General features: G+C 49.7%; 1 protein-coding gene across 1 annotated transcript; it reads left to right on the top strand.

The window, feature by feature from the left end:
- Nucleotides 1–8,321: 8,321 nt before the first annotated feature.
- Nucleotides 8,322–20,097, top strand: ASB1 (ankyrin repeat and SOCS box containing 1). The gene is made up of 5 exons (XM_054653108.2): nt 8,322–8,403; nt 8,489–8,635; nt 10,354–10,656; nt 15,289–15,674; nt 17,031–20,097. The coding sequence occupies exons 1-5, from the start codon at nt 8,369–8,371 to the stop codon at nt 17,162–17,164; spliced, it is 1,005 nt and encodes a 334-aa protein (XP_054509083.1). The 5' UTR covers nt 8,322–8,368; the 3' UTR covers nt 17,165–20,097.
- Nucleotides 20,098–23,923: the final 3,826 nt, after the last annotated feature.

Genomic DNA, 23,923 nt, shown 5'->3' on the forward strand with positions numbered 1-23,923 from the left:
AGCTGCTTTTGCCTCCATTTGGAAGGCAGGCCCTGTTCCTCAGGTGAGGGATGCTGCTCCTGGTGCAGCTCCAGGGGATCAGGATGAAGTTGGAAGGTGGAACAACAGCAGGAACCAGAAAGGAATTTCCAGCTTTGTCACTTCCTAAGGGAAAGAAATAAACACTGAAACCTAAGCACAGCCCCTCCTGGAGGATACATTTCCTGGGAACTCTCACTCTGATGGCTGGAAAATCCATAAAGTTTTTCTCCTTGGAGCTGGGAGACTCCAACCAAGCCCTTGGTTAAACAAATGACAGTAAAAATAGCTCACAAGCACAGCACCCACACCTGGAGCAGCCCTGAAGGTGAGGTGCCCCCTTTTGGGGGGTGTCTGTGACCCCCTGAGAGGGAAATCCAATCTAAGGGGAGGAGGTCCCACCAAGGTACAGCGCCCAAATCCGCCAGGAATTTCATTTCAGGAGGAGATACCGGGATTTTCCCGTGGCTGTCAGCAGCATTCTCCAGGTCACGCTGCTGCGTGAAAGAGAGTGTTAGAACCTGGGACTTAAACTAAACAGATTTCCTATAGGAAACACACACAAAATTACTTTGCTTCTAAAGTTACTTTTATAGACGTTTTTTTTCCCTGAGAAATATTTCTCCCTGGAAAAATAAATTCACAGGATGTAATTAAAACAGTTCTGTGCGTGCACTGGGCTGGCCCCCTTTAAGTGCTTCACCAGCAAGGAGAGGAATGAAAGGCAGCTTTGTTGGGATCCATTAATGACAATCTGCATTAATTAGAAAATGAGACATTGTTCTCTTGGTTTATGGCTATGAAAATGGCTGCTAATAAGGCCGAGGGCTGGAGAGCTCAGCCTTTGGCTTGTCAGAGCTGTTGTGAGGCCCTGAAAAATCTAAATAATCTTTGATTTGTCAAATCCTAAGCTGATGAAGGCAATGGGAGTCAGATTCCATACCCTTGGATTCTGGCAATAACCAGGTGCTGGTGACTGTTTGGGGGTTTTCTGTTCTTTTTTTTTTTTTTTTTTTCCTTTTCTTGCCATTTTCTTTAAGTTTAGCTTTTAATTAAACAAACAAAATAAGAGTGAACTGTGCTGTTTTAGAGCTTAACTTTCACTCCTTGAGGAACAAAGCCTTAATGGGTTTGTATGGATTCCCAATTAGGGATAATAATTATCTCTGCTCCTCTGCCCCAGCCCAGCCATGTGTAGTAAAACCACTCACCTCCCTTTGCAAATCTTTTTGAGTGCAGGAATAAAACATTCTGTGATTCTGAAAGCTAAAATCAGACCTTCCTAGCAGCATTTAAAGTTTTTATTGCTATTTTGCTGTCCTGATCACAAGTAAAACATTTTTATGCCCTTCAGGCACTGCTGGCTGTGTTTTCTCTGTCTCTCAAGCACAGCAAGGTGACATTTCCAAAGTATCTCCACTGCATGACCTCTTTTGGAGTGGAGAAACAGTAACTTGGGGTCATTTGATAAAAGAAATGTTGCATCACTGGTGGGAGGGATGCTACAAAAAGGATCATCAGCGCTATTTTTTCACAGTATCATGTGATTTGGGTTGGAAGGACTTTAAAGCTTGTTTCATTCCATGGGCAGGGACACCTTCCACTATCCCAGGTTGCTCCAAGGCCTGTCCAAGCTGGCTTTGAACACTTCCAGGGATCCAGGGGCAGCCAGAGCCTCTCTGAGCAGCAAGACTGGAAGCTGAGTTTTGGTAATTGAAACATTTTAAGCAGCATCCCTGGAGCCACTTGCAATTAAAAAAAGAGGCAACACAAGCAGAGAAAAATGACCTGGAATACCTTTAAGAGAAATCCCTTCCCTGGGAGGAACGTGTGGAGCTGAGGGTTAATTTTGATTTCTTAATTAGCGAGCGGCAGCCAGGCCGCGATGGGAGCGGGGCAAACAAGGGGGGAAATGTTTTGTGTTCACAGCCCACCTCGGAGCTGGGCCAGCATCCAGGGCCTGCTGGAAAACAGGCAGGAATGCTGCTTGGAATTCCTGACCCCTCCCTCCCAAAGACACCTTGCTTTCCTTCCTCAGGGAACGGTTCGGAGCCCGCAGAGCGCTCGCGGAAATCGTGGCTAAAAATGACTTTGGGATTCTTTTTTTAGCACTGAGCTTCGAGCAGGGTGGAGGTGAATGAAACCCTTGCTTGGCTGGGTTTCATTAAATCCCCCCACAGCAGAGCAGCCCAGGGCCTTCTTTCCCCCCTTTTTGTTTCCCCGTCCAATAAACACACATCCGCTGCAGCCTGGCTTAATGAAATTGTGTGAGGCACTTGCGGGAGAAGGATGTTTATTTTTCTCTGCTGGTTCACCCAGGCTGCTCTGGGTGCTGTGTGCCTGGAGAGCCCCTCCATAAAGAGACTCTTGTGCCTGGGGCAGCCCTGAGTGCCTGTAATACCCACTCAGCACTGGGTATTGTATTTGCAGGAACCCCCGTGGCAGGGAGGAATGATGCATCTGACTCCATGTTCTCAGAATGCTGATTTATTACTTTATTAACTATATTATATTAAAGAATACTATACTATACTAAAGAATAAAAAAAGGATACTTACAGAATGCTAAAAAGATAATAATGGAAACTCCTGACTCTTTCCAGAGTCTCTTTTCCAGAGTCTCAACCCTGATTGGCCAAAGAGCCAAAACAACCCCCAGCAGAATCCAATGGAACAATCACCTGTGGGTAAACAATCTCCAAACACATTCCACATTAGCACAACACAGGAGAAGCAAATGAGAGAAGAATTGTTTTCCTGTTCTCTGAGGCTTCTCAGCTTCCCAGGAGGAAAATCCTGGGCGAAGGGATTTTATCAGAGGATGTGAATGGCACAGCTGGGATTCTCTAGCTGCAGAGCAGGCGGGTGGGCAGGGCTATTTCCAGGGAATTTTGGGGGGAAAAGTGTGCTGAGAGCATGGTGTTAAGGTGGGAAAGTCAAGCACTGGCAAGGCCAGAGCTGCCTGGAGAGCTGGCCTAATTAATCTGTTTATGTCTCTTATTTTTGCACAGTCCCCTGCTTGCTGTATTTTCCCCTTTTTTGACAGAATTGGTCACCTTTGTGCTTTTCCATAGATGTCCAACGCTGTGGAGCTCCTGATGCCTGTTCCTAGTTGGATGCACCTCCCAAACCACCTCCTCTGAGGGAATGTGGAGGTGTAGATGCTGCTGTGGGGTTCTTGATGAGCCCTTTTGTCACTAATGCAGGTTTCTGACAGGGCTACTCGGTGCTGATCACACCAAATCTTGCAGCAGACCTCGTTTAAAACCTCACTCCCAAGGCACTGGGAGCTGCATCCCTGGGCATGGATCTGGACTGCCTGGAATGCCTTCAAGGATTGGAATGGAGGATCTTTAAAGGTCCCTTCCAGCCCAAATCATTCTATAATTTCTGTGGAATATTCACTGTTTGATAGGTTGGACTAGAGGATCTTTAAAGGTCCCTTCCAGCCCAAATCGTTCTATAATTTTTATTAAATATTCACTGTTTGGTGGGTTGGACTGGAGGATCTTTAAAGGTCCCTTCCAACCTGAACCATCCAATCATTTCCATGAAATATTCACTGTTTGAGCTCTCTGTGTGTCAGAAACGCTGGTTTGGGATGAAGAGGACAATGGCCAGACTCAGGGGAAGAGGGAGGGATGTGGAATCACAGAATCACTGAGTTGGAAGGGACCCACAAGGATCATCGAGGTCCAACTCCTGTGCATTTTGGAAATGAGCTTTTCTCCTCCTCAGTTCTTTCCCCCCCCATTCTTGCTTTTCCTTGAGCTATTTCTTCTGAAAATTCCACACAAGTGCTGAAAGAAATTGTTCAAGTGGCAAAAACAGGTTGGGGGGGGGTGGGGGGAGGTGGGGTGTGTGGAAAAAAAACCTTTCCATCTTTATTTTCCCAACAAAATCTGAATTTTTTTTAAGAGTTAAGGAAAAAAAAAAAAACCAAAACAGCTAAAAATATAAATAAATCCCTTTTGTCTGCAAATCCCTGGTGGGAGTTGGGCTGAAACGTTCCTGAGTGACTCATTCCTGGGCAGCCCTTTGCCTTTTTGGATGGAAACTTGTCCTCAGCAGATTTTCTGGTATTTTCTAACCTGCCTGTGAGGAGGTGTTTCCTTTGTGGACTGAGGTAAAGGAGGCGCCTGCTTCTCCTGTGAAATTCCCACATCTGCCATCAAAGGATGGCTGTTTCTCCTGGAAAATGGTGATAAAAGCTCCATTGGTGTTTTCCTTCCCTGCCTCAAACTTGTTCATGATGATGGCCCTGGAGAAAAAAAAATGTCTGCAACTGTGCTTGATCCATGAGCTGGGAACCTGTGGCTGGATCCTGCTGGAGACACCAGGCTGATGGATTTGGGCTCTTCATGCTCCTGAGGTGTCCACAAGGATTTCCAGGGCCTTTCGTGCCCCTAATGGAAATAAATGATAGGAAAAGAATGAGGGAAAAGCAGGGAATCCCATAATTTAATTGGGAGAAATGGAAGTGTAGGACAATCTGGGCAAGGCTGAAAATCCTAACCAAAATTCCAACAGAGTTGCTGTGACCCACACCCCTCTGGGCACACCCAGGAGGGAACACTGCCTTTTTTAGGGCTATTTTTCCTTAATTGTGTTAATTCTGATGGCTCTTTACTCAATTTTAGCCCTTTTCCCTCACTGTCAGGACGGATTGTCCCAGTTTCCCTGAAAGCAGCAGGGTGACTGTTCAGCTCTGTCTCATGATGATGATGATGATGATGGGTGGGATTTTCTAGTCCCTGCCTTTCTATGGTGTTGCAGTAGAATCTCCACTCCACACCCTCTGCTTTCTCCTGGTCAGGATGGAAGGAGCAAAGTGCTGGATACCTGATGGAAGGTTAGAACTCAGCTGGCTGATGACGATCAGTGCTGCCTGTTTTCCCTCAGGACAGAGGGATTTAGGGCCATTTGCAGCAGGATTGACTTCCTGGACTCCAAGCAACCTTTCTGTTGTCATCTCTGTGCTTCCAGCCCCAGTCCTAATGACATCCTGGATGCTGGAATTCAGTTCTCCTCCCATCTCTCATTCCTGTTTTCTGTTGTTAATGCACGCCTTCATGTCCACTTCAGAAACCACACCAATTCCCCAGGAAAACATCGGGCTCTGCTGAAAACAGGGGGGATGAGGGATATTTTTTCCCCCACCTCTTTCCCCACAGATGCATTTATCACTAGGGCAACTTCACTTGAGAGTTCACTACAAATCCAGGCCGATGGCTTGGATCCAGGCAGGAGAAGTTTTATGGACTGAGCTAAGCGTGAATTACACTTCTGGTCACGGCATTTTCTTTTCTTTCTTTTCTTTTCTTTTCTTTCTTTCTTTCTTTCTTTCTTTCTTTCTTTCTTTCTTTCTTTCTTTCTTTCTTTCTTTCTTTCTTTCTTTTCTTTTCTTTTCTTTTTTTTTCTTTTCTTTCTTTTCTTTCTTTTCTTTTCTTTCACTGTGACCCTGGCATCGAAGCAGTTACAATTGCAAAGTATTCCATAATGCAGCTTTTTTTTCCTGCTGCTTGGAAGGTCTGGGAAGAACCTAGGTGGATTTAAAAGGTGTGGTGCCCCTGGAAAAGGGCGTTGGAGGTGGTGGTGGTGGTGAGACTAACCACTGGTTTTAGCACCAGGTGTAAATTATTCTCCTTTTCAGGCAAGGCTCCCAAGATGCCCATGTTTATCCAGGAATGAGAGGGAGGTGCATTTTCTTCTCAGTCTGGCACTAAATGCAACCACTGGCTTCATTCCAGGGAGTAAAAGCAGTGGGTTAACAGGAGTTCACCCCTGTGATCAGGTGAGGAGAAGGAAAGGAAAGGAAAGGAAAAAGGAAAGGAAAGGGAAGGGGAAAGGGAAGGGAAGGGGAAAGGAAAGGAAAGGAAAGGAAAGGAAAGGAAAGGAAAGGAAAGGAAAGGAAAGGAAAGGAAAGGAAAGGAAAGGAAAGGAAAGGAAAGGGGAAAGGAAAGGGGAAAGGAAAGGGGAAAGGAAAGGGGAAAGGAAGTAGGGTCCTGGTGGGAGCCCAGTGGATGGGCTGGTTCCTTTCTGGTCCTTTCTAGTGATCCTGGCTGAACTTGTTTTATTTGGAGGATGAGGAGCACAGTTGGGAGAGGATGGGGAGTTGGAGGATGTGTCCGCTCAGGAGGGGCAGTGGGAAATCTTAGTGAATGTGGAGGGGGTGGTTGAGGGATCCTCTGGAGCAGCAGGATTTATTTATGTATTTATTTATTGAATTTGAAGGGGTTTTTTACATTACTTCATGTTTAGGAGCTGGAGAACAGGTCTTGCCTAATGGGTGAGCCAGCATGTGTTGCTGTGTTGGATAATTGACTATTTTTAGACCCTGGAAGTCTCCTCCTGGAAGCTCCAGTTTCAGTGTGGATTGCCAACAGCCTGTGCCCTCAGCTTGGCACAGCTGGTAGGAGCTGTCAGGATATGCTGGACAAAAGGATTTCTCCAGACATGGAAAAGTGTTTTCCAGGTCTTCACCAAATGGTGAACGGTGTGCAAATTTCCACTTCCCCACTGCAGCCACTTGGAGTGATATAAATTGGCAGAGTTTAGTGCTTTTCCCCATGGGATTTCTCTTAAACACCTATGGATTCCCAGAGCTGGAGGCTGAGGCTGCACAGTCACTCCCTCTCACCACCACTGTACAAGAACTCATCAGGACAACTTGGGATGGGCTGCTCTTCACGTGCATTTAAGGAAAAGTTTAAAAAAAAAAAAAAGAAAAAAAAAGGAGAGAATCAAAGCCTAGTTCAGGAGAAGACAAACTGCTGGAAAATATCCTGGGATATGGTCTCTAAGAACTTTCTGCCTTTATTGCAGCAAGAACTGAAGGAACCTCAAACCATGAGCAACTCCAGCTTTGTCTGTCCTGTTTATCCATCCCTTTATTCCCCTCTAGAGCTCTGCTTTCCCACATGGATATATTGCTAATAAACCGTGCTGCATCCTCTGCTCCCCTTTCTCGCCTGTCCACACTTTCCTTGCAGAAGAGAAAGAGAACAATCAGCTCCAAATTAAAAAAAAAAAAAAGCCCGTGGACCAACATGGTTTTTCCTCTGGATGAGCCCCCATTGCTCCACTGGAGCTGAGGGGGCTCATTAAATGTATTCCCATTAAATGGGTAAAGGATGAAGCAGGGAATGGGATGTGTAGGGCTGCTTCCCTGCCCAGGGTGGACACAGAGTGGGGCACACAGAGCCTCTGGATGCAGCTGTAAATTGGGGTTAGAAACCAAGACAGGAGTTGCCTGGGTGTGCCTCACTCAGTGGTGTAAGGGCTGCAGGCAGGGGAAGGTGGCAGTGCTAGTGAATCTGAAATTCCCATCAATCCCATCTCCTCCTGATCTTCCAGCAGGCAAAGGGAACAGGTTGGATTTGCAGACTGTGCCTGTCTCCTGTGTGTTCCTCGAGCCCAAAGTACAACAGGCACAGGAATCCGTGTTTGCAGCCAGAGCCTGGATGGATGGATGGATGGATGGATGGATGGATGGATGGATGGATGGATGGATGGATGGATGGATGACCACCATTCTCTGCTGCCACTGGAGACTAGAAAATGTGTGCTTAGAAGCTGAGGGTGTGTTTTAAACGCTTGTAGAGCAATTATAAGGATATAAAGCTGTTGGAGAGTATTCAAAGAAATGTCACAAAGATGGTGAAGGGATGAGGAACAGCTGAGGGTACTTGGCTTGTTCAGCTTGGAGAGGAGGAGGAGAGAGAGGGAGGAGGTCTCAGCATGGCTGGCAGCTTCCTCCTGAGGGACAGCTCCAATCTCTGCTCTCTGTGACAGGGGCAGCACCTGAGGGAATGGCTGGAGCTGTGGCAGGGCAGGGTCAGGAGGGAGATCAGGGAAAGGTTCTTCCCCCAGAGGGTGCTGGGCACTGCCCAGGCTCCCCAGGGAATGGGCACAGCCCCAGGCTGCCAGAGCCCAAGGAACATTTGAACAATGGTCCCAAGGGTGGGATTGTTGGGCTGTCCTGGGCAGGGTTGCACTGCAGGATGCTTGTGGATCCCTTCCAAGCGAAGATGCCGGAAGCTGCGCTGCGGGAAAACTGAGATAAGATCGGTGAAATGACCAGAAACGGGGAGAACAGGAGCCCACAGAAGCTGCGGGAAGCTGTCCGGCCTCTACCCCCGCTGTCCTAGCGGGATCCACAGCGCCCTGAGGGGACCGAGCGGCCGGGCCGGGCGGCTGAGGGAGGAGAGGCCGCGGAGCACGGCCGGGAGGATCCACCTTAAGGGGATCAGGAAGCGCAGCGGGGCCAATCAGGCCGGGCAGGGAGGCCGGGAAGGAGGAGCCGAGGGAGGGACTGGGGCAGGGCGAGAGAGCGGGGCCGGCGGGGCGCGATGGCGGAGGGCGGGGACGCGCCCGCCCCGGGCAGGTACCGTGGGCAGGGGGGTGCCGGGGGACAGCGGGGTCGCAGCGCTTTGCCAGCCCTTTCTGACCCGCCGTGTGCCTCTCTCCAGCGCAGGTCGCAACCTGAAGGAGTGGCTGCGGGAGCAGTTCTGCGACCACCCGCTGGAGCACTGCGAGGACACCCGGCTGCACGACGCGGCCTTCGTGGGGGACCTGCCCACGCTGCGCAGCCTGCTGCAGGACGAGAGCTTCCAGAGGTGGGCATGCCTGCCACACACACCTTAAAGAGCATCCAGTGCCACCCTGGGACACCTGCCCCCCTCCCAGGGTGCGCCAAGCCCCGTCCAGCCTGGCCTGGGACACTTCCAGGGATGGGGATTTTTGTGGGAGAGGTGTCAGGGAGGACGCTGCGCTCGCTGCCCTCACAGCTGCGCCTTTTGGGGCCTCTCATCTCAGCCCTTTTTCTTGGGAGAGGTGTTGGGGTGTTCTTCCCACTGTTCCCACAGCCTGCACCTTTTGGGGACTCCCATCTCAGCCCTTTTTCTTGGGAGAGGTGTTGGGGTGTTCTTCCCACTGTTCCCACAGCTGCACCTTTTGGGGGCTCCCATCCCACCCACTGGTTTTGGGGAGAGGTGTTTCCTAGGATGCTCTTGCTGTCCCCACAGCCTGCTCCTTTTGGCGAGCCCCATCTCATCCTTTTTTTTTGCATAGCATGGTTTGGGTAGGAAGGGACCTTCAAGCTCATCTTATCCCACCCTCTGCCACGAGCAGGGACACCTTCCACTATCCCAGGTTGCTCCAAGCCTGGCCTTGGACAATTCCAGAGATGGAGGTTTTTATGGGAGTGGTGTCAGGGTGAGAGGATGCTCCCTTTTCCCCCAGATCATTCCCCTTGTTTCCCAGGAGGCAGATCTCACAGCTGCTCATGAGGCTGGGGCAGCTGTGCATGAACTCTTTGCAGATCAGGATAGGAATGTGATACCAGGAAAACGGGAGCCTACGGGTAATGGGGAAAACATACAAAACGGATTATAATCAACTATAAACCTGGAACACCCCATGTTACAAAATCTGCCCAGTGCTAACCCTGTGACTGTGGGGATAGTTAATTAATTTTCCTGCATCATGGGGAAATCTGCTTAGAGTGCTAAATGTCTCCCAGCCTCAAAAAAAAAAAAAAAAAAAAAAAAAAAAAAAAAAAAGTGTTATTTCAGCAAAAAAATGAGAATGAGCCAGCCCTTCTCTCTGCTACCTGGGCAGCTGGGGCTCTTGGGACCCTTGGGCTGAGGGTTTTTTTGGGGAAAAAGCAGAGTTTGACAGGAAGAGGAGGGTGGGGCCCACAGCTCCATTCAACAGGTGATGGAGTGAGCAGGGAAGTGATGTCTTTGAATTGGGAGGCAGATATGGACCTGAAAGCTCATCCTAATGCTAACCCTGAAACGGGCAGGGACACCTTCCACTGGACCTTCCTGTCCAGCCTGGACTTGGACACTTCCAGGAATGGGGCAGGCACAGCTTCTCTGGGCTACCAGTTTGGGACATCTCCCTTTAAAAAGGGAGAGAAGGGAGAGGCTGTTTTGATTTTTTTATAGGTGATTTTTGAGGCGGGGTTTGTGCAGGTGTGCAGCCCATGGCACAACTAAAGCCCACAATCCAAGCACTGCTCTGCTTCACCTGTCCAGGCAGCATCTCTCAGGTGATTGACAGGAGCTACTAAAAGTGCCAGAAATCAGAGAATCATATCCTGAGTGGAAGGGACCCGGAGGATCATCCAGCCCAACCCCTGTCCCTGCACAGACACCCCAACAATCCCACCCTGAGCACTCCTGAGAGCGCTGTTCAAGCGCTTCCAGACCTCTGGCAGCCGTGGGACTGTGCCCATTCCCTGGGGAGCCTGGGCAGTGCCCAAGCTCCCAGAGGGCACCCTCCTGGAGGGAATGGGGCTGCTCTGACTGTGTTGTATCCCCCCTGGCAGCCGGATCAACGAGAAGTCGGTGTGGTGCTGCGGCTGGCTGCCCTGCACGCCGCTGCGCATCGCCGCCACCGCCGGCCACGGGCCCTGCGTCGACTTCCTGCTGCGCAAGGGGGCCCAGATCGACCTGGTGGACGTCAAAGGGCAGACAGCTCTCTACGTGGCCGTGGTCAACGGGCACCTGGAGTGTGCCAAGATCCTGCTGAAGGCCGGCGCTGACCCCAACGGGAGCCGGCACCACCGCAGCACCCCGGTGTACCACGCGGCGCGGGTGGGGCGCGCCGACATCCTGCGGGAGCTCATCAGGTCAGAGCTGGGGCTGCCTCTCCCTTTCCCCCTGCTCCCTTGGGATGCCTTCCCTCCTCACCTGTTCCCACAGCCTGCACCTTTTGGGGGCTCCCATCTCTGCAGCCTCCGCGCCTCTTGGATTGGAGAGGAGAGGTGCCCAAAGGGACGTCCTTGGATTTCCCGTCACGGGGCTGTTCCCACCTGTTCCGATCCAAGCCCAAGAGTGGAGTCTCCAGTTCTGAGCCTGCCATCCATTCACGTCCAAACTTTGCAATCCCCCCCCACTTCCCCCACACCCCTGACTGGAGTTACAAGGGAGGTGGATTCCCCCAAAAAACTTCCCTGGGTGCTGGGTTTTCCCTCAGGCAGCACCAGCAGGGCTCAAGTTGTAGCAGGAGGCTGTGGGAACTTGAATTGCTCCTTCTGCCTTTAAATCTTCCCATTTAAAAAGAAGGAATAACCAGGCATGCCCTGGTTATTCCTTCTTTTTAAAAGGGAAGATTTCTGTCCAAGGGATTGTTCTGGACAGCTATGTGGGCCACAGATGCCAAATAATAAGGGATCATAATGGGAAAAATGTAGGTTGTAGGGAAGAATAGTGAAAGAGAAGAAAATTGAAGGAATCCCTTTGATGACCTCAAATGCTAGAAAATAACAAAAGGATTTGAATAGGAAAATATTCAAAATCCTTGGGGATTTTCTTCCCTTTTTGAATTTTCATACAAGTACAGCTTGGAGGAAGAAGGGGAGATAATCCCCCCCTCCTTGCTCCTTTCCCAACAAGCTGAGAGGAGGATGTTCCCATCAGCACGGGCTTGTTGATACAGGGTTCAACTCGCTGCATTCCCAAAAATCTCCCCTGCTCTCTCCACCCAGGCAGGGTGAAATGTAGCAAATGGTATTTCAGCAGCACAGGGAGAGCTGATGCCTTGATTTATGTGTCTGCTCCTTGGGATAGCTCACCAGCAATATTAAAAGCAAGATTTTGGACAACTTTCAGGATTAAAAATTAACTGGAGTTTTTCCAATCTCTTTTTATTAGGCAATGTCTCTCCCAAGGCTGCTAAGCTAATACTAAATTGTCAGATTGCCCAAAATTTCAAATATCTCAAGAGTAGGGGTTTCAGAGATCTGTGCAGAGTTACTTAGTGAAAAATGCAGCCTTTATGTTACAGGGATTTTCAAAATGTTAGATCTACAGGATTTGGCAGGGAGAGTGCAACGAGGAAGACACTTTTCCTGAGATAGGGGGGAATATTTTGAGAGAACCTGAGCCCAGTCAGGTGTGCTGCAGGTGTGTAAACATCACCTGGTTTGAAAATCCCGTTGGGATCCCTGAGCATTCCTGCAAGTGCTGAACCAAGCAAGAGGTGAAATCCCATCCATGAACAGTAAATCCACACATGGCTATGGAGTGGGGATCCATTTTACTGGGAGGCTGCTGGAAATATTTAGGGTTCTAATGCCAGGGTATAAATGGCATTCCTGATAATTTGGGATCGTGCTGTGGTGGTAACCACTGCTACCTGCAGTGGAACAGAGGGTAGCAAGGATGAGAGGATCCCTTTGCCAGGCTAAAACTGGGAAAAAGAGAGCTGCCAAATCACCTCCATCCCTCAGGTGCATGCCTGACCCTGCTAAAAGCAGAATTTGGGGGTTTGCTTTGAATTGAGAGCTTCCACTGAGAATTTTGATAGTAGTAATGGGGGAAGAAAGGACTGAAATGGAGGGAGATCTGCTGCCTGCTCAGGAGGCAGCGGCCTTTAAACAGCCCTGTGGAAGTCCCAGAGCAGCACAGATAACTGTCCAAATGCTTGTGTAATCTGATTTTAAGGGGAAAAATGCACTTTGTGCCATCTGCAGCTCTTAGAGGAGTCTCTCAGCCCTTGTTCTGTGTGTGCTTAGTTGGAATGAGACTCTTGCCATGCTCAGAACTGTAGGATTTGGGTAAATATTTGTCAGACGGGGAGCAGTCCCTGCTGGTTTCAGCGAGAACCATGCCTGCTTTGAGGTAGGATTTGTCCCCAGGTATTTTCCTTAGTTTTATGAACTCCTGAAAGGAATATCTTGCTGGATAGGAAAAACCTGGTTCTCTGAGTGCTCAGTTTGCAATTTGGGGAGAGAAACTGGTGGGTGAAGGAGCCTTTTCTCCCTCTGTGGGTAGAACAGACAGGGCTTTGGATTAAAACCAGCTACTCCTTAGGGATTGTGCTGTTTTCCTCCTTCTTTCCATCCAAGCTGCATGAGAGGTACATGGAATTACTGTCTGAGGGAATCCCCAGTAGATTCCAGCCCCTCCAGCTCCTTTGGGAGCAGGGGTTTGTCACGGATGTTTCGCTGTGGAGTGCAGATTCCTGTTTCTATTTCCCTGCTGTTTGGGATCGAGCGCCTGTGTTGCTTTTTTGGCCCGTTTTGTCCTGGTAGGGAAGTTATTTCAGCATCCCTCTTCAGTGGAGTCATCTGGAAACATCCCTGCTCCCCAGGCAGCTCATTAGCATCCAGCATTACTGTGGTGCTGGCTCAGGGCTGAGCCATCCCTGGTGCCAAGGCACGAGAGGAGAGAAAATACAGCTAAAAGTTCCTGGGTCAAGATAAGGAATGGGAGAGATAAGAAGTAGGGGAGATAAGGAAGGGGAGAGATCACTCACTAAATACCATCATGGGCAAAACAGACTCAACTCAGGGGTATCAGTTTAATTTATGCCTAATAAAAACAGAGCAGGGTAATGAGAAGTGGAATCAATCTTAAAAAACACCTTCCCCCACCCTTCCCTCCTTCTCAAGGGGGAAGCAACATGGGGGAAGCTTCTGAACATACCACCCCTGTACCCTCCCACCACCAAAACCTGGCCTTGCAAACCCAACCCACCAGGAGGGCAAGGATGTTGCTGTTCCTCCTCTCTCCAAATCCCGGGTTGTTGTGGGGAGGGCAACATCTTTGCTTCTGGGATATCACACTGTTGTCCCCACCCAGAAGTGCTGCCAGGCCCAACATCTGAGGGTAGGGACCACAGAATCACAGAATAATGGGGTTGGAAGAGACCTCTAACATCATCGAGTCCAACCTATGCCCTAACACCTCAACCAGACTATATCACCAAGTGCCATGTCCAGTCTTTTTTTAAACACATCCAGAGATGGTGATTCCACCACCTCCCTGGGAAGAGCATTCCAGTACTTTATTATTCTTTTGGGGAAAAATTTTTTCCTAATATCCAACCTGTACCTTCCCTGATGTAGCTGGAGACTGAGTCCTCTGGTTCTGTCAGTGCTGCCTGGTGGAAGAGACCAACCCCACCTGTCTGCAGCCTCCCTTCAGGGAGTTGTAGAGAGCAATAAGGTCACCTCTGAGCCTCCTCTTCTCCAGGCTAAACAACCCCAGCTCCTTCAAACATTCCTCATAGGGTTTGTGTTCCCAGCCCCTCACCAGCCTCGTTGCCCTGCTCTGGATGCGCTCAAGCATCTCAAGCATCCTTCCCAAACTGAGGGCCCAGAACTGGACACAGCACTTGAGGTGTGCCCTCACCAGTGCTGAGTACAGGGAAGGAATGACCTCCCTGCTCCTGCTGGCCACACCAAATCAGAGCAGGGTAACGAGAACTGGAATCAATCTTCAAAACCACCTTCCCTCCTTCTCAAGGGGGAAGCTGTGACGCTGCTCACAGGGATCTCAGGTTGAAGGAAGAGACGAGGATCTGACTCCATGTTTCAGAAGGCTTGATTTATTATTTTATGATATATATTATATTAAAACAATACTAAAAGTATAGAAGAAAGGATTTCCTCAGAAGGCTAGCTAAGAATAGAATAGCAAAGAATGATAACAAAGGCTTGTTGCTCGAACTCTCTGTCTGAGCCAGCTCACTGTGATTGGCCATTAATTAGAAACAATCAACATGGGCTAATCACAGATGCACCTGTTGCATTCCACAGCAGCAGATAACCATTGTTTACATTTTGTTCCTGAGGCCTCTCAGCTTCTCAGGAGGAAAAATCCTAAGGAAAGGATTTTTCATAAAAGATGTCTGCGACAGGAAGCTTCTGAAAATACCATCCCTGTACCCTCCCACCACCAAAACCTGGCCATGCAAACCCAAACAATCCACCAGGAGGGCAAGCCAGTGCAGGCAGGAGCCATTGGCCTTTTTGGTCACCAAGGCACATTGTCACAGACATCTTTTCATGTAAAATCCTTCCCTTAGGATATTTTCTTCCTGAGAAGCTGAGAGGCCTCAGGGACAAAATGTAAACAGTGATTGTCTGCTGCTGTGGAATGCAACAGGTAGATTTTTGATTAGCTCATCCAAGACAGCTGCCTTTTGTTATCATTCTTTTTTTTTCTATTCTTAGCTTAGCTAGCCTTCTGAGAACCTTTTCTTTTATTCTTTTAGTGTAGTTTTAATGTAATATTTATCATAAAATAATAAATCAAGCCTTCTGTAACATGGAGTCAGATCCTCATCTCTTCCCTCATCCTAAGACCCCTGTGAGCACTGTCACAGCACATTGCTGGCTCGTATTCAACCAGCTGTCAACCAGCACCCCCAGATCCCTTTCCAAAGGGACGGGCAGGTTCCAGAGGTTCTCTCTCCATGTCCCTCAGCCTCATCCCTTGCCATTCCCAACCTTCCCTCCCTTTCCCTGGCGCAGGTACGGCGCGGACGTGGACGTGAACCACCAGCCGGCGTCGCGCGGGCCGGGGCAGGCGCTGCGGCCGCTGACCACGCTGGTGGTGTGTCCCCTGTACATCAGCGCTGCCTACCACAACCTGCCCTGCTTCCGCCTGCTGCTCCAGGCGGGAGCCGACCCGGATTTCAACTGCTGCGGGCCCATCAACGTGCAGGGCTTCTCGCGGGGCTCGCCCGTGTGCGTGCTGGACGCCGTGCTGCGGCACGGCTGTGAGCCCGCCTTCGTGCGCCTCCTCGTCGACTTCGGTGCGGATCTCAACCTCGTCAAGGTGGAGGCCCTGGGGCTCGAGGCCACGGGGAGGGTCAAGGTGAACGCCGAGGCGCTGGAGGTGTTCAAGGAAGCCAGGGGTGAGTGAGGTTGGGGTCCCTGGAGCAGCGCTGTGGGTGCGGGAGAGCGCTTTGGAAGGGTTGTTTGAGCTGTGTTGGTGTCCTCACTTCAAGGGCCTTCAGCAATTAGATAGTGGGGTCTAACAAGCTGGCAAACAAAGCATTAATGACTTCTCCTCTCCCTCCTTTTCCCCTGTTGCATTCTGCACCTTCACACGGTGTTTTCCCCTCTTGAGTCCTTCAGCAGCCCAACCTCTGTTACTCCGCCTTTTTTATCTCTCCCGGCTCTCTTCCATTGACTTTTCCAAGGCATAGGGTTCCTATCTGAGCTGGGTTTTGGAGCTGTGGATCACCAGCTCTCCAGAGCCACACAGGTGCATCCCAGCTGTTCCTGTGTGACCCTGGGCTCTGGATCCAGGAGGGAGTTTGATCTGGACAGACTGGTTGGGAAGGAAAGCCACAAACAGTGGTAAAAAGGGGCAGGAGGAAGCTTAGATGGAGGTGAAAATGGTGGGGAAAAGTGCAGCACCTTGGAAACCCACCTGGTGAAGGCCACAGCTTGGCACCACGGGTGCAAGTGGAGTTTCCCTCTTGAACTCCAGAGAAATTTCAAAGGGATTCAGGCTGTGGGATACAATTTACATGCCCAGATTACTCAGCTTTGCATGGGCTTGGTTTTCAAACCTGCCTGGGATTCTGAGGAGGGAGGCTCACATAAGCTGGAGTTCCATTAGGCCTGGGTTTAGTAGGCAAATAGGGCTCCTCAGGTGGAGCATATGGGATAATGAAGTGGTGCCATGGAGGTCCAGTTCCTGAATCAGCATGGGCACCACTATCCCTGTGCTGGAAGAGCTCTCCATGGACTCTAAGGAAGCCCTCAAAAGAAAGTTGGGATAAGGCCTGAGCTGGCAGCCAGTGCTGTTGACATAATTTTAAAATGATCCAAATAGAACGGTGGAGTTGGAAGGGATCATCCAGCCCAACCCCTGGCCCTGCACAGACCCCCCAACAATCCCACCCTGAGAGCGTTGTCCAAACCCTCCTGGAGCTCTTGAGGCTGTGCCCATTCCCTGGGGAGCCTGGTCATTGCCCAGCTCCCTCTGGGGGAAGAACCTTTTCCTAAAATCCAACCTAACCCTGACCCTGGCACAGCTCCAGCTGCTCCCTCAGGTCCTGCTGTGGGCTTGGCAGCGATGGCCTCCATGGTCTCCAGCCCTTCCAGCCTGCCCATGCAGTTGGAAATCTCCTCCAAACCCAGGAGCTTTGACCTCCTCACGAGGCAGGATTTGTGCTCACTCAGCTCTCCCTCCCTGCCTCAGTGTTGCTGTTCTCCCTCTCTGCTTCCCCAGTAATGCTTCCCTGTGTTTTTCCTTGCAGGCCGCGCCCGGAGCCTCTTGTCTCTGTGCCGCATAGCTGTGCGGAGAATCCTTGGCAAATCCCGCCTGGATCTGATCCACAGCCTTCCCATCCCAGACCCCATTAAACAATTTTTACTCCATGAAAACAGTTAAAGGGCGGCTGGCTGCTTTTGGGGACAGTTTGACTTGGTAAATGAGTGCCCTGACAGAGCCAGGTGCCAATCCTGCCTCTTTTTCCTTCATGGAGTGCACATAATTCCCTGCTCCTGTGGATTTTTTTTTCTCCTCCAGATTTAGGGTGCAGTGATTCAGTGTCTTATCTCCTTGGGGAGAGGCTGCTAAAGTGTGTGGGTGTTGCTGGAGCAAATACAATATATCCTGTAGCTGTTGGCAAATGTGTAACCTCTGTTACTGATCTGTGTCACACACACACACACACACCTGGGGTCTCTGTGGCATTTCTGTGTGGGGAAGGTGTCCCTACTTTACTATTTTTCCCATCACAGCACATAAAACCAGAAGTTCCTACCTACATTTTACTCCATATCCCATGGTAAGACCAGAGAAAACCCACCCAGATCCACGTAACGGGTCTGTTTTGTTTGCATCGTGGAAAAGGGAGAAAAAAGGGGTTTATTTTGAGGAGCTGGGAGATTTTGTGCTTCTAATCACAATGTTGCATCCAGCAGCCTGGGCTCCTTTCAATTCCAGTGCCTCTTCATGCCACAAACTCCCAGAAGAGTCATTCTGCAGGGAGTCAGTAGCCTTTTGTTGCAATCTCAGGGTCAGCCAGTGATGTGCTCAGTGCAGAGGAATCCTTGTCAGAACAGCAACTTTAGAAGGATGGAGATGGTGATGCCTTAGGATCTTGGGAAAAATCTCAGGTGATAATTGGTACTTGCTTTAACTTTATTGATTCAAGTAAAATCACTGTGTTATAAGTTAATTTTTTTGGATGATTTTTTCTTTGCTCTTCTTCCCATGCTCATCCAGCTGGCAAAGGTAATTTTCCACATGTGACCTTAAAGATCAGAGAATCCCAGCTTGGTTTGAGTTGGAAGGGACCTTAAAGCTCACCTAGGTCATGGGCAGGGACACCTTCCACTATCCTGGGTTGCTCCAAGCCCTGTCCCTGGACCCTCTGAGCTCACCCTGTAGGCCTCAATGTTGGTTCCAAAATGTTCTTTTCCCAGAGGCATAAATAAATGCAAAAGCCAACCAGAGCAGAGGATATTTCCAGACCTTCTCCAGGTGAGGTGCAGTGGAGTGGAGCTGTGGGCAGGTGAGGAGGGGCAGTTCTACACCGTTCCCTTCCCAGGCCTGCAGCTGGTTTTGGTTTTCCCGGCGCTGGCAGCGAGTTGTGCACTGGCTTTATAGAGGTGTGAACATGCCTGGGAGATGCAAACAGGTTGTAAAGCCTCTTGGCACCTGGCTGGGGGATCCATAATGGTTTGCAGGAGCTCACTGTGCTCCCAAGCTCCAGTATGGGGAGGCAGAAAATGAGAAGGGCTGGCTTGAGAAAATGCCACGGGAACAGCTTTTGGGGTTGGTTTTTCCCTGAGGATTTTTAGTTGGTTTGTAAAGGGGACCCCCAGTTGGGGTGAAGGTGGTAGGATGGTTGTGGGGAGAGCTGGAAGGACCCACAAGGATCACCCAGTCCAGCTCCTGGCCCTGCATAGACAGCCCAGCAATCCCACCCTGTGCACCCCTGAGGGCATTGTCCAAATGCTCCTGGAGTTCCTTGGGGCTGGGAGCATTCCCTGTTCCTGTGCTCAGCCCCCCTCTGGGTGGTGGTTCCACCTGGAATGAGCTGCAATGAGTGAGCTGATATTCCTCAGTGGGAATGTCAGAGGGTGGCCCAAAGGAATTGAGAGGATGGACTCAACTCGGTGCTTGATGTAAGTCTGGTCTGTAATTAAAGCTGAGTCTGTTACAATGTTAATTAGAGATTCCATCCAAAGGATTCCCTTGAGCATGGATCTCTCCAGGTCTAAGGATGGTTCTCCCAGCCCAGCAGCAAACCAGCCTGAGGTTCATCAGTGACTTGGAGATGTGGAATCACGGCTTTGGAGTGCCTGGATCATCCATCCGACTTCCATCTTCACTGAGGGACTTTGCCTCTGGAAATGGCCAAACCTTTGGCTTGAGGGCCTGGAATGAGTCCAACCTGGGCACAACTGGGCAATGAGTCCAACCTGGAATGAGTCCAACCTGGGCACAACTCACATGAAATTAAGCTATAAGCGCCCAGGATTCTGTTGGAATGAAGTCCCTGTGGAGATTGGTTGCTGTGGCTACTTAAACCCAGCTTTGCTGAGCTGGTTTAATACACAGAGAATTTGGAATTTTCACTGTAGAGAGATAATAATCTTGAAATAGATTCAGGATATTCATAGACTTCATTGTCCTGTCCTATAGGGCAAAACCCTGCATCCTGTGCCTTACCATGTCCTTTTAAACCCAGGAAACAATAGTCTTCCAGTATGAAATCTCAATAATTGATGCCTTTCTGTCCTTTCACACTATATAAACAGCATTTCTTTTTGCCTTAACTTAGACTTCACCATTCCCTCCTATGCAACAAAACAATCCATTTTTACAGGTATTTTTCCCATGTTGTCCATGGGACATGCTCAGATAATGTGAGTAAAAATTGAGCTTTGTGAAGCTGTGGGTGGAAAATTAAATATTCCTGCAGTGTACATCCCATATATTGAAAAATGCCCATTCTATTTGTGCAGGATATATAAAGTCTGTATGGCCTGGCCTTGCTGGAAGCTTGAATGAGCCAGGATAAGAAGATTTGGCAAATGCTTGAAGAACCAAACCAGGTCTGGAATCAGCCAAGCTGCTCCAAAGCTGTCCTTTCACATTGGTTTTCTTGCTTTTGTTGCTAGGGGAGAATTTCCAGGGCACGGGATGCTGGTAGCTGGGATGCAAATTGAATTTCCTGCTCATTTTGCAAAGGGTGGGGGAAAGGCATCTGTTGGGTTGAAGTGGTTTTTTGGTTGGTTTTGGAGCTTTGTTTGTTTGTTTGTTTCTTGTTTTTCAGTCCCTGGAGTCAAGTAAAGCCCTTTTTACCCCAACTTGAGTTACAGTACCTTTTTAGCCCTTCCTCTTCCAGTGAAGAAAACTGTGGCACAACACCACAGAGGGGACAAAGTGCCACTTCCAGAAGTGCCCAGCAGTGCCTGTTGGCTTTTCCCAGGGTCAGAATGGTTTGGGACAGCAGCAGGAGCAGACCTGAGGGCAGGTGGATCCACCTGCAGCCCAAAAAGGAGCAGGATGGCTCTGGATTTGGGAAAGGCTGGATCCTGCCGGCCTCTCCCTGTGCTGTAGCCACTGGAGGGGGCCGGAGAACCGCGGTCCCTGCCTGGGGGTTACAGGGACAGCGCCGCTGCCACCTCCTGCCTTGCCCCTCCTGGGCGATCTTCAGGGCATCCTGAATTTTTTCCACCTTCACACCGGGCTGAAGAGAGCTCTTTAAACCTCTCATTCCTGCCCCTGCTCCCTTGGTCGCTCTGGAAATGCAGCTCCTCAGTTTGTCTTGGCGTGCAAGTAGATGTAATTCCTCAAAATATTTTTTAGATTTTTTTGTTTTGTGGCATTTTCACTGGAAAACTCCCTACAAGCTTGAGCAGCATGAGTTTCTGCTGGTTTGCTGTGTTTTTTCTGAGGATTAGCATGTGTACCTGAGGATTTAGTCCATGCAGCTGCTTCCAGGCAAGGGCACAGTCCCTTTTTTAGGATTCCTGCTTTTTTCACTCAGGAGATTTGTCTGATCTGCTGCCAGTGTTTCCTCTGAAGGCAAAACCAGAGTTTTTCCTGAATTGGAAGAAAAGGATCAAATGGTCTGGAATTATGGTGATGAAAAACAAAGCCAAACAAGCCTTAATCTTAAATTTTAGCACTTCCAGCCTCGATATTATTCTAATTTGGAGTGTCTCCCTCCTGCCTTTTCATGCATCTCCCCCCAGGCCACCCCAAATTGGTACCCACAATTCAGTGACATCATTTCTGTGCTGCAGCTTGGAACTGGGGATTTATCCTCAAACAGGAGAGATCTGTGTGTCTGAGCTGCCAGTTTGGGGACAATAAATGTGGAATTGTTTAAAGGAATTGAATATTATTTACTTGTGCCCTTCAGGACAGACAAGCTGTGATTTCTGGTCCCCTCTCACTGAATTTCCTGTGTGACAGACTCACCTGAGAGCCTGTCCTTGCTTTTATAACAGCATTGCAACATGTTCCTTATTACTCACCCTCGTTAATCTCATTCTGAGATCTGCAGCAGCGAGGAAAATATTTCTTCTTGCACTGTGTGATGCCCAAATATTCACTCTGGGCTATGAGAGCTGACCAAATCTCTGGCAGTCTCAAAGCATTTCCTCTAGGATCTGTTGTTCCCACTCCCCAGGCACTGCTGGGGAAGCCCCAAGTTATTTAACTTTTTATTGTTGTTCTCCATCAGCTCCTCCAGCCTTGTCTTCCTTCCCAGAAGAGCTCTTTGTGACCCCTGCAACTTGCAGCCATGAAGAAAAAGAAAGAAAAGCGTTGTGAAAGGAAAAGAAGGAAAAGGTTCTTGTTGCCCCTGGATCCCTGGAAGTGCCCAAGGCCAGGTTGGACAGGGCTTGGAGCACCCTGGAATAGTGGAAGTTGCCCCTGCCCATGGCAGGGGGATGGAATGGGATGGGCTTTAAGGTCCCTTCCCACCCAAACTTTCTGGGATTTCATGGAGAGGGCAGGGGCTGCCCAAGCCCTCCCCAGCCCTGCACAGTGACAGGAGGCTGCAGCCCCCACAGAGCTCATCCAGCACCTTTCCCATTCTCCCACCTGCATCCAGCACCTTTCCTATTTTTCCCTTTGCGTCCAGCACCTTTCTTACATTTCCCTCTGCATCCTGCACTTCTCCCCGCCCCAGCCCACATGCCCTGCTCTGTCTTCCACCTCTTTTCACGTGTTTTGCTGTTCCCATTGTTGGTGCCTGGCAGAGGGCTGCAGTGTGCTGTTGTTTACAGGAAAGTGCTCTTTGTTTCCCCGGCCTGCAGCATCTGGTGTTTGTGAGAGGCACGGTGCAGCTTTCCAACAGAAACTCAGCCAGCCCCAGCCTGCCTGGCCAGGAGTCCACGTGTGCCACCACGGCCTTGCTCCTAAAAAGGGTCTAAAAACTCCAAAATGAGACAAGCCAGGCTTGGAGCAGCCTCGTGGAAGGTGTCCCTGCTCACGGCAGGGCGTGGAACAGGACGGGCCTTTAGATCTTTTCCATCCCACAGCGCTCTGTGATTCCACGATCCAGCACAGAGAGATAAATGAAGGCAGGATGGGTAGGATGGAGCAGCAGAGCTTGGCTGATTTATGGCTCCAGCCATCCCACCCCCAAGGCATCAGGATGATGGACGAGCCGTGCACGCTCCCCTCCCCGTGGCACAGGCTGTCCATGAGCTTTCCAAACATACCAGGGTGAGGTGATGCTTGCAGACACGAAATTCCCGCTGATGGCGCCTTTCCACCATCAGCTGAAAGCTGCTCAGGGAATTTGGGAAGCTGGGCTCCAGCCATGATCTGCTTGGCCAACCCTGCACTTGCCTTTCATTTTAATAATTTGGCGACATCCATTTATTTTAACGTTTCGCAAAGCGGGGCCTGCGTTTCCTCAGAGAAAATGAGAGTTGAAGGATGGTAAAATGCCTCCATAAATTGGAAGTTAAATTAAGGAACAGCTTTTAGAGCACTGAGTGCTGTTAGCCCCACGTTGTGTCACTCACGGCATTGAGAGCCTGTGGCACCCGTTGGAGGCACAGGAGATTTAGGAGGCACATGGAGTGGGCTGGATTGTTTGGTGAGTGTTTCTGAGCCTGCTTTTGTTTGCAGTTGGAATGTATTCATGGGTTCACCCCTTCTTTCACTTCCAACAAGATGCAGTTTTTACCAAAAATTTCTTTTTTGGGGGATAATTTTAGCTATTGGGCATTTTATATCAGTGTGGGAACAGCTTCTGGAATTTTTATCCTTTTGATCTTTACACAAGGAGTGTTTACAGGGACCTGGAGTGCCAGGACAGGGGGGAATGGCTTCCCACTGCCAGAGGGCAGGGGTAGATGGGATATTGGGAAGGAATTCTTCCCTGTGAGGCTGGGGGGGCCTGGCACAGGGTGTCCTGAGCAGCTGTGTCTGCCCCTGGATCCGTGGAAGTGTCCAAGGGCAGGCTGGATGGGGCTTGGAGCACCCTGGGATAGTGCAAGGTGCCTGTGGCTCCGGGGCATTCACCTCCAGGTCCATCTTACTGAGCTGGAAAGGAATTTGGCTTTGTAATAAATAGATTGTAATACTGTTGTCTGAAGGTGTTCAAGGCTTTACCTTCATCCAAGCAACCAATAAATCCTATAAATATCATTAGGCAAGGAGGAATTCCCAGCTGTCCTAAGTTCCATTTAGTATCACGTCCTTTAATTACCAATCTCCTTTAGTGCAAACTTTCTCCAAGCTGAAGCATTCTGGAATCCCAGAGGGATTTGATGGGCTGGAAGGGACCTTGGAGCCCATCTCACTCCACCCCTTGCCATGGGCCAGCTGTGAGATCTGACAATTGAGAGCTATTTTTGACCCAGCAGCCTGAGACATTGTCTGGTCCCTCTTGCCAGGAGTTGTTCTTGCTGGGTGTTCAGGAAATTTTGGGCTGGATCCATCAACTTTCAGCTCAGTGATAACCCGGGATATTTCATGCATGGTGGACCGTGAAGGATGCAGGGATGTCAGCAGAAGCCGTTGTGCCAACACAAACAAGGCCAGGAAGTTTTACTGTTCCCATTGCTGGGAACCTTGGTCCTCTTCCCTCTGTGGATGTGTCTGTGCATCAAGAGAGGCCAAAAGGTGCAGGTAAACATAAATCCCATGTTTCTGTGCTATCCAAAG

This window comes from Agelaius phoeniceus, chromosome 7, assembly GCF_051311805.1.
Source record: "Agelaius phoeniceus isolate bAgePho1 chromosome 7, bAgePho1.hap1, whole genome shotgun sequence".
Classification (NCBI taxonomy): domain Eukaryota; kingdom Metazoa; phylum Chordata; class Aves; order Passeriformes; family Icteridae; genus Agelaius; species Agelaius phoeniceus.

What these genes read in the sequence shown, in the direction of transcription:
- ASB1 (XM_054653108.2), top strand. Translation starts at nt 8,369, where the DNA reads ATGGCGGAGGGCGGGGACGCGCCCGCCCCGGGCAG. An exon ending in ATCCTGCGGGAGCTCATCAG is followed by an intron (nt 10,657 to 15,288) that starts GTCAGAGCTGGG and finishes TCCCTGGCGCAG; the next exon opens with GTACGGCGCGGACGTGGACG. An exon ending in GGTGTTCAAGGAAGCCAGGG is followed by an intron (nt 15,675 to 17,030) that starts GTGAGTGAGGTT and finishes TTTTCCTTGCAG; the next exon opens with GCCGCGCCCGGAGCCTCTTG.